This window comes from Syngnathus scovelli, chromosome 5 (genome assembly GCF_024217435.2).
Source record: "Syngnathus scovelli strain Florida chromosome 5, RoL_Ssco_1.2, whole genome shotgun sequence".
In the NCBI taxonomy this organism is placed as follows: Eukaryota; Metazoa; Chordata; class Actinopteri; order Syngnathiformes; family Syngnathidae; genus Syngnathus; species Syngnathus scovelli.
Window position 1 is genome coordinate 3,352,193 of NC_090851.1, and position 13,619 is coordinate 3,365,811.

General features: G+C 41.0%; 2 protein-coding genes across 2 annotated transcripts; one reads left to right on the forward strand and one right to left on the reverse strand.

Annotated features, from left to right (window-relative positions):
- Positions 1-863: 863 nt before the first annotated feature.
- LOC125969102 (intercellular adhesion molecule 1) lies at positions 864-4,030 on the forward strand. Its single transcript, XM_049720818.2, has 7 exons — positions 864-1,080; positions 2,152-2,263; positions 2,342-2,417; positions 2,501-2,639; positions 2,751-3,080; positions 3,256-3,486; positions 3,561-4,030. The coding sequence occupies exons 1-7, from the start codon at positions 1,026-1,028 to the stop codon at positions 3,629-3,631; spliced, it is 1,014 nt and encodes a 337-aa protein (XP_049576775.1). The 5' UTR covers positions 864-1,025; the 3' UTR covers positions 3,632-4,030.
- On the reverse strand, positions 3,856-8,911 carry ubn1 (ubinuclein 1). Its single transcript, XM_049720817.2, has 15 exons — positions 8,735-8,911; positions 8,034-8,261; positions 7,609-7,719; positions 7,419-7,511; positions 6,957-7,097; positions 6,807-6,895; positions 6,215-6,746; positions 6,048-6,118; positions 5,827-5,950; positions 5,614-5,738; positions 5,424-5,540; positions 4,929-5,072; positions 4,806-4,856; positions 4,205-4,722; positions 3,856-4,110 (listed from the first exon to the last, which is right to left on the reverse strand). The coding sequence occupies exons 1-14, from the start codon at positions 8,744-8,746 to the stop codon at positions 4,227-4,229; spliced, it is 2,334 nt and encodes a 777-aa protein (XP_049576774.1). The 5' UTR covers positions 8,747-8,911; the 3' UTR covers positions 3,856-4,110; positions 4,205-4,226.
- Positions 8,912-13,619: the final 4,708 nt, after the last annotated feature.

Here is a 13,619-nt window from a genome sequence, read left to right on the forward strand (position 1 = left end):
GTCATCAGTCCTCGTCAAGTTTATGACGTAACGAAGCGACGAAACAACAAATGAAATTAAATAGGCAGTTGTATAATCGACAAAAAAATGCGTTTTGTTTTCTAACGCGTGGATTGTTTTTTTTTTGTTTGTTTTACAACATTTCGCATTCTATTCTATTCAAATATGAGTCACGTGACTCGCAATGTTAACTGACAGCAACTTCCGGCTCCACGTCGCGTTGATAACGTCACAAGTCTGACACGTGGAATGTTGCGCCAGTGGGTTGGTTTGCAAATACGCAGGGAATAAGCCATTCTTTCATGCATTTTATTATACATTTAAATTGTACATTTTTTCGAATTCAAAGAAACCCAAAGCCTTGAGAACTATAAAAACATGTCATTACAGAGAATTAATAAAACCTGATCCCCTAGCAAGTTAGAAAACATAATCTTCTTTCTTTCTATCTCTTCTGTTGTATTGCCTTTTTGTGCATTTGATAGAAATAGTTCACTATTACGTTGTGTATTTTTGTCATATTTTGTAACTTGATGTTTCAATAAAAAAAAAAAAAAGTCAACCTTGGATGGAGAACTAGTGATCATTTTTCATCCATCCATTTTCTGTAGTGCTTGTGCCCACTGGGATGACGGGCGTGCTGGAGCTTATCCCTGGCAGTAGGCGGGGACACCCTGAACACTTTTTGGAATTGGAATTTTTCACACACACCCACACACACACTCAGGCTCAATGCCTTCTTGCCCAGTGTGCTGCTGCACTCCACACCATTATTCTTGACCCTCCCTTCCTTCCTCCCCCGATATACCAACAAAAAACGCCCATGGTGCCTTTGAGGGGCCACAGCAAAGGAATTGCCTGATCATCAGCTTCACACACACACACATACACACACATAGTCCAATAAAAGCCTGAAGCCCCTCCAAAGTCTCACAGTGAGGTGTTGCCGCCTGATAAAGTTACTTACATGCTGTATATCTGCTGCTGCTTGGGACATCACCAGAGATACAGAAAATACGTGAAGGATGTGTACCCCAAGTTCACTCAAGGTGACTTTGGTGCTTCACCTGTTTTGCTCAGGTAAGTAATATCAAAAACAGGCGGGACAAAATGACGAGACCAAAACTATAGATTATATTGTGCTACAATACACTGAAAGACAATAACAACAAATACTTACTGTATGCAGTAGCGTAGTAATGGAAGTGACTATTAGAACTGTATAAAATCGTAGGACATTAGAAAATTATTGCTGTCAGTTCACATAAACGCGGCTAAATATTTAGAGGATGACAGTATACATCACATGGCAAAATCCGTGTAAATTGTTTACAATGTATTTTCAGAACAACTATAAATTCTGGACAGGACATTACATGATTTTCTGTACTTTTCTAAAATTTTAACAAAAATATAAGATACAATGCAAGAAAAAACCTTGTAAACTGTCATTTAAAAATAATTGTAAATTATTATAGGATGCTTCAAGACTTTTTGGACTTCAATGAGTTTTCAGGAAATACAACCAAATAATGACAGCATATTTAGAACACTTTTGTACACAATAATGGTCAAAAAATCTTAATAGTGTAGTTTAATAACATGGGGGCATTCATTTGAATTCATCTGTATTGTGCCAGCCAACAAGCACAGCAGCACCTGACAAATTGATATTTTTAAAATGAAAAAACAAAAGAGTCCTTGAAAATTGTCTCCTATGATTTATGTCCCCCGGAGTCATAGGAAAACTTGAGGTACGCACAAAATCTCATGCACAAGCAGAATCATGTGGGAGGAGAAGGCGCTTTGGGGTCCAGTGGAACAATGGTAGTAGAAAAGAGGAGCCAGTTCTTTGGGAGTTGGGCAGGGTGTCCTTCCTTCCTTAGAGGAACACATTGGGCGTATTCAGCCAGCAATAAAACAATGGTACACAATAGATCATCTAAAAACAGTCTGATTTCACGAGATGGCAAAATTCAATTGACCTTTGTTTTGCGTAATCATGACTCGTCTATTTGCGATGGAAAATGAATTAGACGTCGCATTTGAGCTCCCTTCAATTTAAATGTTTAAACTTAAAAAATAAGAGAGTCCGGTGGTGACAAATGGACTGCCTCAGCTCCTTGTGTTTGCTCTTCCTCCTTTTGACAGCTACCTCATCTCCGCCATCCCAGCCACCTCCCTCACTCAGCAAAGCTCAGGTGGGTTCAGTGGAAAGAGCCAGATGCCCTCTCACCTTGTCCCCCTCCAGCCTGGTGGTCAGGTAGGACTAGATTCTCAATTCTACACAATACGCAGCTTAATCCGGTGGTGCAAATGATCAATCATTCGAATCCTTTAGGTTTGAAGATCCAGTCCAAGTCAACTGTTCTGCGCCGATGAAGAGCTTTTCTCTGCTGGGATGGGAGGTCCCATTGGTGAGAGCCATCAGCATTCGTTTGTGATCTACACTGCAATTGGTAGTTGAACAGTTTTAAGTACCAACGTGATGGGATTCCAGCTAGCTCCAGAGCCCACCATGAATAGCTTCCTGGTGTGGAGAGTGGAGCACATGACCGAGTGGAGTATTTCCCCAATGTGCTATGCAGTCTTAGACCTGGAAGGACCCTGTCATCTTCATCTCCCAGTGCTTGTTTACAGTAAGTTCTAAACAAATTCAGGAAGTAGGCAAGTGTAAAATGACACCTTGGGGGAGGTCTGGGGTCTAGATTCTGACTGACTCTTCCATCTTTTGCTCCTGCTTTGTGCAGAGCCTCCAGACAGCGTGTCCCTCAGCTTCGTGAACCACACGGGATCATTATTAGAGCATAGTCACTACACTCTTCGATGCACCGTCCACAATGTCGCCCCTGCTGGGAATCTCCTCGTGACCTTCTACCGAAACCAAACTCAACTGGCGAAACGACATTCAAACGTGACAGAGAAGACACCGGTGACTGAGGTCTTCCCGCTAGACATTGTGGCCAAAAGAGAAGACGATGGCGCAGACTACTGGTGTGAGGCTGAACTACAACTGCACCCAACAGGTCAACAGCAGCGCGTGGCGGTTACGTCGGAAAAAGTGAGAACCACTGTGCTGTGTAAGTAAAAGACAAAAGTTTTGTACACATCAGTTAATTTGAAATAAATGCCTCCAATGTCGTCGGCTGCTGAGGCCTCAATGTCAATTTAAAGCCGAATTATACGATGATTTCTTCTCGCGTACCGTTTTGAGGGATTCCTGCTGCTGAAGCACAAGCTCTCTCTTCTCCCCAGTTGGCCCGCAACTGCTTTGTCCTGCAAAGCTCCAAGTAAAGATGGGCGAAAGCTTACACTGCGACGTGCGAGGAAACCCCGAACCCTCGGTCATCTGGCTCAAAGATGGCCGCCTGGTGATCCCACCAGTCCACTCGACGAGAGCACACGCGGGAAAATACACCGTCTTGGCCACGGGACTTTTTGGACAGACAAATGTGACAGTGGAGGTAGAGGTGGTCACAAGCAGAGGTATATATATCTAGATTTTGTTTTTGGTACTTTTCAATTGAGCTTCACGTGTTTAAGATATCTTCCCTTCATAGGAATCACGAGCACCCGAAGAAGACACTTCCTGCTGGCTACCCTGCTTACACTGATATTGAACTTGATTTAAACACTTAAAAATAACCCAATTGGGTTTGTGATTCAAGTCTGACTGCTGTCTGCACAAACAGGAGGATTATTTGTCAGGGAGTTTTGCTTTCATTTTCATTTAAGCCTATTACAATGAATGATTTTCTCACCCAAGAGAACTACTGAGCAGGTACTTCCTCAATCCAATTTTGTAAGTATAAATAGTTGTTTTCCCCCCCACATTAAAAAAGTATAACTGCTAAATGATTTGTTCTGAACTTTTCTAATGTATATACTAGCACTTTTATTTCCAGTGAGACCCCGCCCCCCACCACCATGTTATCAATATGGTTTTATCAATTGTTTGAGTTACTATAGTTGAATGTTCTGTGGAAACAATGTGAAATCTTTATTTGTACTAACAACAAAAAAACAAAAATTAAGCATTTACCAAAAAAGGCTTTCAATTTTTTGGGGGTTGTGACTGCAGCTAGTGACCACCACCATGGAAACACTCACCTAGGAGGAATACAAAAATAAAATAAAAAAAATAAAAAAAGAAGTTACGTGACATCTAATATGAAAAATTAAAAGGATAAAAATCTTGACTTACTTTATTCAAGATATGGGAGTGTTCATAAAATGACATCTGAGCCTCTTTGTAGATCTGGTCCCAAATCTGTAGGGGTACCCAATAAATCTTGCAGTTTTGGCACGGCCACGTGACACAGGCCTCCTTCGGGAAAGTTGACTGGGCTGCATTGAGGAGGTGGCGGTGGAAGCGGGGGGGTGCCGTTTGCCACACTCAAGTTCCAGTACTGAAGGGAACTTTTGTATTTGGTGATAGCGGCCGCAAAGAGCTCACTGGGGGTAGCCTGTGAGTCCATGTGAACCGGAGCCTGCTCACAGACAATCGCTGACAGCTCATCATTGGGCGTTGGTGATGAGTCCGAATCCAAGACTATCACTTCGGTATCTTCAGTCGTCACGCGGGACGCGCTTGAAGCTTGTTCGACTACTGAATTTGCCTCATAAGGAAGTTCTAGTTTAAGTGGTAGCGGTCTTGTGTTTTGATCAGACGCTGACGGCGCAGTGATTGACAGCCGCTTATTTTCTGCTCTGGATCTCTTTCTGTTCGTATTTAGGGGAAAGTTTCAGGATTAGCAGTCAAATCTTTTTTTTTTAACTCATAAATTAAACCTAGAATGACTCACGGAAACATTAGCTGGAGGCCCAATATCTTCCTGCTCTCACTCAGCAGCACCCTGAAAGCACAGGCATGCTTTAAATGCACCAATGATGATAAAAGTAAAAAAGCGGCGGCACTCATCGTATACCTGGACTGCATCCAGCCTTTGGGCCAGAGAGGTTTGACATCTTTGACCAACAGGGTCTTGAGGTACTCCTCGCGCTGTTGCCTCCCGTCACTTTTGTTTTGAAATACTGAAAGTTTTTCTCTCAGGACATGATGCAGAACCTCCCTGTGGACAGAATGACCACAGTTCATTCAGCTGGGTTTAAGGTAGACCACATATATTATTAAAGCGAGTCTTTCCATACAGTTTTAGATCTTAAGTTATTAGCATTTACTTAAAAAATAATTTGGTTGAAAACACTTATGTTTCCCCTTATGCAGGGTTTTAATGGCTATCATAATCTTGACAGACCTGGAAGTTGAACAACTTCAGATTTTTTTTTTAGTTGACGCCAAGGTGATGACAATAAATACGACAGATCTATTTTATAATTTAAAATACACCACAGGAGAACGTGTAGTACTTAAAAACAGGTATCACATGTGAGCAATTAATAAACAAGTTGCATTTCATCACCTGATCTCCTCGTTCCATTTGAAAAGCTTCTTTGGGCCGCCTCCTCTTTTTGTCCCCTTCTCTTCCAAATTATTGCCTTGTCCACCTTGCCTGACGTCACTCCCGTCCTCCATCGTCCTGACGACAAACATAATCTTGTGTGTCAGAAGTATTTATAATAAGTGGGGTATTAATTAAAAAAAAAACTCACCTCAGAGTTTTGACTTGCTCATATTCTTGACAATGTTGGTTGAAATGCGTAATCTGCTCGGGCATGGCTCTGGCGATGGCATCCTTCAGCTTCTGCATGGGATCCTCCACGTTTGAAAAGCCTTCCTGGGTGTCAGCGGAAACAAAATAAACAAAAACAAAGCCTCAGTTAAAAAAATTAATTAAAAAGAACGAGTTCCATCTAACTACTCACTGCAAGCTTGAGTTTCTTGACACGTTTGAGGAGCGTCTCCTTGCTGCAAGGCAGGAAGAACGACAAGTGCGTGTACACCCGAGACCGCAACTGGCCGCCGTGCTCGCGACACTTGCGCTCGATACTGAAGATAAACATAGGTAACGAGTCAAAAATACACACTTTGTCACTTCTAGGTTCGTTTGAGAGAGTCTTTTTTTCCATTTGTGCGTATGACTCACTCCAGCAGCACAGCGTTGATTTCCGGGGTGAAGAACTTGAGTTTGGACTCTCCCTCCGAAGTCTTGGCTGCCTGTCCAAATGAAATACGTTCAAGTGAGCATTTGTGCAACAGGACTGAGAACTTTCGGTGGCATCATGGTGATTGTGGACCAATGGTGCACTTTACCAGCATCAGTTTCTTGATGCTGTCCTCCAGGGCAGGTGGAAGTCCCTCGGGGAGGGCGACGCACTGATATGAGGATGCAACCTCTGGATGAGGTTTTTGTGGTTGGGTCATCTTTCTGCTTGGAGACAGTGTTGCATCATAGGAAGCTTCAGGCAGGTGGCGATGTTCTGCTCTTTGCTGCTCTGGAGGGGGCGGCTCCATTAAAGGCGTTGCTATCTCGTCGCCGACATCCAACAAACAGTCCAAGTCGATGTCAAATTCCACCGTGCTGGCCGCCTGGAGAAGTGCCTGCTCATCTGTGGATCCGATCAAACTGAGCAGCGGGTCGGCCAATCCGGAGCCGCCGCCCGTATCGGCTGGGCACTGTGCTGTCACGGGAGTTAGCGGTGTCCTCGCCATGCGCTGACGAGTTCTTTCCATTTTCTTCCGCTCAAGCTCCTTTTCTCGACGGAACTTCTTCAGCATGCTGGTGACGCTCAGAGTTCCGGAAAGCTTTTTCTTCTTTTTCTTCATCAGCTCATCTGATGCCATGCTGCGAAAGACCAACAGCACGTCACATGCTTGCCCAATTTAAGGCTTACAATAATCTCACCTGGAACTTGCATCCACGCCATTTTTATCTGGTACGTTTCTACGCCTTTTCTTCTTTGGCAATTCTTGTCCATCTTTAAGTTCACGTTTCTGTACATTAAAGGCACCTCTTAACACACGCAAACTTTCGGTGAAGAGATTGTTGGCCTACCTTGGTGGTCTTTGGTGCTCTCTCTCCTGTGGTCCCATCGTCCGTTTCAGTGTCAGAAATCTGGCGGAAGTGCAACACGCCAGAGTTGACGTAGAATCCTCCAAATTTGGTGGTGATGGAGGATGGCACAAACTCGTCATACTGTGTGGAAAGGACAGAGGTGAAGTTGGGACACTGCATTACAGTTTCTGTGGGCATGTGATGAAAGCGTGGTCAAATAAAAAAAGGAATAAAGTAATAACAAATAAATAAATAATAATAGGGCTTGAGCATTAAAAAATATATATATATTTTATTTTTAATTGTATCTGACCAATGTGCAAACCATTAGAAACAAACCTGCAGTACAAACACATACCTCATTGACGGTGCCAATTAATAATTAAAAAAAAGAACTATTTCTTTTTAAAGGCAGACTTAATGATCGTTATACTGGTGAGATGTTAGCAAAACATTACTTACAGCCTCTGAGTTGTCAATGAAGGAATCCTCATCGTCGTAACCATAACCGATATCGATCAAGTCCTGAACGCGATCCCGCTTTTTCTTGACTTTCTGCAATGAGGACGAACATTTTTTTTGCATGTCCACGTCAGCTCAAAAGACTTCTTGGAAGGACGACAATGACAAAGAGGAGATAACAGCTACTCACATATTTCTTCTCCAAGTTCCTCATAAGTGAAGAAGCCATATGCTGCTTCTCGATCTGGTCCCCCACCTCAAATCTGGACCTAGTCTCGGCTTCATCTTGGACGTTGTGCCACTACAAAAAGGTTATCATTTTGATAATCGACAACTCTTACAATCTCAACTCACATGAGTTGAAAAGAAAAACCCTTCACAATTTTATAACAGACAGATATCCCCCCACACACCAAAAACGCAATAGGATTTACTTAATCCAACTATATTTTAATAATGTGTACAGTAAATTTAATTATTGAATCACATCCAATTCACAAGAATCCCTGTTGATAATGATTTAAAAATAAATACTAATTCTTTACAATAGAACTAAGCAAACTTGCGGCTCTACATTTTCACCACCAAATCTTAATTTAAAATTTAAAAGTTTACCTTGTTTTCCAGCAGTTGAGTGTAACTAAACTCGGCAAAGCTTCGCTCATCCGGCTCAAACAACGAGACGACGAGGCGAATAACACCCGACCCGCAGTGCGCTGCGAGCGGGGAGGCACCACCGGGTTCGGGTTGCGACTTCGGAGCGAGGACGGCTCCATTCACTGCACATGACTGGACGTCTGTGGGCAAAGAGGTGAGCTGCACTCGGCGGGGCTGCGCCATTACCTGCGGAGAAGACACGGAGTGGCGAAAGCGGCAGGTGACTGTCGTTAACGGCTAATTATTGTCAGGTGTTCAGTTACCTGCACAACATGGCGGGGATCAATAAATTTATTATTATTATTATTATTAATTCCTCACATAGCTAATTAACTAATTAACGAACGAACGAACGAACTAACGAACGAAGGGACTAACGAACGAACTAACTAACTAACTAACGAACGAACTAACTAACTAACTAACTAACTAACTAACTAACTAACTAACTAACTAACTAGCTAGCTTTCGGTAGGCAAATGCCCTCCGATTTTCTTTTTTTTTTTTTTCCAAATAGATGTCAGTGGCGAATCAGAAAGAAAATTGGACAGCATTACAAAGCAACACGTCACAACACATCATGGCGGCACCACACGATTATCAAGAGGATGACACGTAAATGATACGATTGGACGCCTTTTGTAATTGCTGTGACCTACCCAGGACATCATGCGTGAGGTCACGGTTGCATCGTTGCCAACTTGCCTCAAACAAACTGTGGAAGGATTTGGAACATTCGTTGAACTATTTATTTTTTATAGCACTTGTCCTCATTAGAGTGGCTGGTTACCTGGATCCTGCACTGCACTCTTCCAACACAGGGGGGCAGTAGAGACAAATGAATAGAAGGACAATAACTACACTTTCCCACACGATATCCTCATACAGAGTTGAACAATGAAAAAAAAAAAAATAATAATATGGAGCAGAATAGTTTTACAATAGTTACTGCAAATGAACATAATTGAAAATATAAATTAAATAAACCAAAAAAAAAGATGAAACTTATGGATGGAAAAAGTTGTATATGCAATATTGCCTGTATTTGTCTTCATGACAGATGTAATTTACACAATTTTCACATTACTACTTGCAGGGGGAAGATTTGGTTTTCGGCGTGCAAATCAACCTGTGCTTGTTGACTTTATTGGGAGTGATGAGCAGAATGTTTCCTTAATCGGGAATTAAAAACGCGCCCGATCTCACCAGGTGTTGGCATAACTGCTTCACATATATTATATATATTTGACATAAACAATTAAATTTGATCACATTGGCTTTTCCATGTTTTGTCAAATTAGTCACTGGGCACGTCATCCATTCAACATCTCAAATAGCTGCCTGCCTTTTCCCCATTAGAATTTCTTATTTCCAAATTAGCATTTTTAAGCATATTAAAACCAAAGTTGACGAGAACTCCTCTGTTAAAACTGATATGTATGATTGAGTTATTTGGTTTTTTAAACTATGTTTGCTTGTTTTCAATTGAGCAATTTTAATGTTAAAAAAACCCCAACATAGATTATATAGAAAATAATATTTCTAATCGGGTTATTTTTAACCCATATTGGATTTAAAAAATAAAATAAAATTGTAATCCCATTTTGGGTTATTATTTAAAGCCAGCAGTTTTAAGGGGTGTACACCAAGCCAATAATAGTCTTTAAAAAAATACTACAATCAACAAGTATTTAAATCAATATAGAATCAAATATAACTTGAAGAATCAAATTTCAACCCAGAGAATCTCAAAGGGATCACTGTAATATATAAAAAAAATGTTTTTACAAATAAAGGCCACCCCCTCTAATTGATGCCAGCCCTCATCTGCAGTTAAGTAAATAAATGCCCCCGGCCACTATTTGCGGAAATGGGGTATTTATCTAATTTCCGAGCGTATTAAAGAGCTCAGCATAAGCACTGCTTCCCTCCACGGTAGTCCGATGCAGTCAGCCTGCACTGAATTGACTTTGACAATTACAATAACGGGATAATTGCAATCTGTCACCATATATTCCGTGTTAGCATATCACAAAATAACCAATTCTGAGCATGATTGGCTCCACACATGTTCTCCATTTGCATAACACGCGCACACACACACACATTCTCCACCAGCCCCCTTTTTTTTGTAATTATACATGAATTTCACGGTGCAAGGCTTTTAATGCAAATAATATGGATCCCCTTTCTTTCGCCTCCACCTCCTCATCTGACCAAAATCCGTGAGTGTGTGTGTGTGTGTATGAGGGGGATCAGATTGCAGCCAATTTTGGTTTGTCAAGTCCCCCTCCTCCTCCTCCCCTTTCCTTCTTCAACGTGTTAATGGGATGGAAGTTATTTGAGCTGATGACATGGGTTGGAACAGCGGCTCTGCATTAAGACAATAAACACTCAGGAGACAATGAACCAAAACACACCCGCGCTGGCTAAAGATGGACAGGACAGATGGACTCACTGGGGGGGGAGGCCTTACTCTTTTTGTGTGCGTGCATAGCGGTCTGCTCGGTGACACGGGTCCCTCCGGTGCAGGTTTAGGATGGTGAAATTGGAGGACAATGCTGGGATGGAGGAAGCGGGAGGGGGTGGGGGCGGTCATTTAATCTGAACAGGGAGGCGTCGTCCCAGAGGTGCATAATTCACTCATTCATTAACTCAAGCAAACAGGAGCCAATATTAATTAAGTCCTTCCTCTGCACTGAGGCTTTTGTTGTCAAATGGCCTCTCGGAAGAGAAGGAGTTAAATCAAAGCGGAGGCTAGAGTGGCCACTGTCTTTGGCTAATAGGGATGCCGATCATCATTAATGGACGGAAATGTTCTGTTCAAGGATTCCCCCCCCCCCCCCCCCCCCCCCCCCCTCTTAAAACCAGACTTGCTTTCTGTTTACATCAGGATCATACTTTGGTCTGACGGGATGATGTACTGCAGGGGTTCTTCGACTTTTCCCACACCCAGTAGTTAATAATTTTGCATTTAGATTAGTTTTTATTTTGTTTTCACAGCTTTCAGTATTTCAGTAAAAAAATGCATGGGCTATTTGTACATGCAGTGTAAGATGAAACAAAATACAAGCTCGCAATAATTTTTGTAGTGTATATATATTTACAAAGTAGATTTAGTAGTTTGTAAATATAATTGTATTTTGCAGTTTGTTAGGTCAATGTTTTTAAAATTACTGTGGCACGGTGACCATGTGAGTATTTTGAATGATTAAATTCTTGTTCTTATATTATTTTAGCAACGTTTGTGGCAGTTTTAGACTTAAGGTTGGATGGGGGTGAGACTTTGGCCCATAACTTCCACTATGGCGCACTAGAGGGCGCTCTTTGCTGCCCCCTGCTCTGCTGTCAGGCCCCGCTAGCTTTGATTAAGGTTTAAATTGGCTGAATTTAATGAACGCTGCCTAATTAAGCTGGATAGCAGCTTTAATTGATAAGTAATTATCCGCCACCATTTTAAAAATTAATTTCCCTAGCTCTGTCTTACAGTGTGCAAGGCCCTCAATATTTAACCGCCCCCCCCACAACTCCCTCACTTAGTGTTTGTGTAAACAAGCTGTGGTAAACAATTAGGCACATGTTAGGACGACTTATTGTCATGCTACGATTGGTGTGCTGTCAACTGAGAAGAGTGACCAGCTGAGTTCTTTTGGCATATTTGGCTATTGTTGCGTCATTGTTATTGTCTACAAAAACACACACAATTATATATATTTACAAATTTATACAACAATAAATTTTAATTAATTAATTTATATATATATATATATATATATATTTTTTTTTTTATGATTTATTTATTTATTTATTCTGCATTTGTTGGCTGTTTGCTTTGATTTTGAAAAGGCCATCACATTTAATCCCTCCGAACAAGAGGAAGTAGATTCAAGGAATAGTAAACAAGCACTATTTGCATATTCGGTCACAAGCGCAATTAGGCTCATAATTAGAAGCGAGCACGTTTCTAATTGCTCGCACAGAAGGAGCCGCAAATGGGCTCTTTACTTCTCCAAATGATCAAAGCTGCCATTATGTGCAGAAAACACAAGATCAATACTTGCAATCCTTTTACTTGTAATTGGAATTGCTTCCACTCACCTCGTTTTAGAGCATGTGCGCGATCAAAACGCACCCAGCAATTAATTTAGATTAAATACTTAATTATCAAGCGATTGGTTAAATAATGAGCGATAGTTAAAATGAACTTATACACGCAGCAATGGACTAATTAAGGCTCCTCTTCATCACCTTGCTTTGGCTAATTAAAAATTAAATGTGACTTGATTCCTTCTCTTGAGAGGCAAGTGGAGGCTTGAAGTCCTCTAAGAAAGATTGTTTGCTGACCTGCAGGGTGACACGTCTGATCTTCATGTGGTTGTTTTTTTTAAACCATGGTGGGGTTGGAAATACTTGCAGACAATATATTATTTTTTTTTGCACTGAAGGAGGATAAACCTATACAGGCTATTTATTTGCATCTGCATGTCTATTTTGCAAATCTCAGCTACATTTGACATACCTTATTTTCCGGAGTGTAAGTCGCACCAGCCCAAAAATGCATAATAAAGACAAAAATGACATAATCGCACCGGAGTATAAGTTGCAGTTCCAATTATTCCACAGGCCTAGAGCGCCCTCATGCGGTTTAGTGTGAAATTATATAATGTGTTAAGAATTTCACACATAAGTCGCTGCTGAGTACAAGTCGCACTCCCGGCCAAACTATGAAAAAAAAACTGCGACTTATACTATGGAAAATACGGTAATTTGGATGGGTAATTGATTCACAAAATTAGCTGGAAAATAAATCAAGTCTAAGTAAGAAATACATTTTATTTTTAAAAAGAATGATCCATTTCCAATTTTGCAGACCACCTGCAATACCACTACAGACCACTTGAGAGTTGAGTTTTTATTTGTTTTAGTATCATTCTTTGACATAAAGTACAATTCCCAAATGGCTGTTCAACGCATCTTCTGTGTGAAAATCAATACTGAAAGAAATATCACGAAACTTTGAGGTACATTCATCCCTTTACGAAAATTCACAATACGCACAAAATTTCTGTGGAAAAAATACTTCTATTTACGCAACCTGCGTGATGCATGAGTGTAAATTGAAAACTAATTGCTTGTTTTCTCTTTAAGTTACTCTTAGTTGTTAACTACAGTAGACAATCGTTCCACCTTTCCATTTATGGATTTATTGTTTTATGCGTTTAGTTTTTTTTAAACTGAGTGACTGGCTATTATTCCCCTTTGTCGTGTAGGAGGATATTACAGGATGGGCCTAATTGTGTCTCCTCTGAGCCGTACATTGGAAATATATCTGCAAGACGATTGGCTCAGGCAGTAGAATACATTCTGCACTCACTATTTCCATATTGATTTAGTGAAGTTGATGCATGTAGGCCTCCGCTGAAAGCTGCTAATAATGAGTCTCTGTGAGCGTGCTGCAAATTTATTCAGGCGTAAGACATAAGGACAAGATGTTAATTATAGATATCTCATGTATTAAGACGCAAATACTCAGTCGCAGTGATT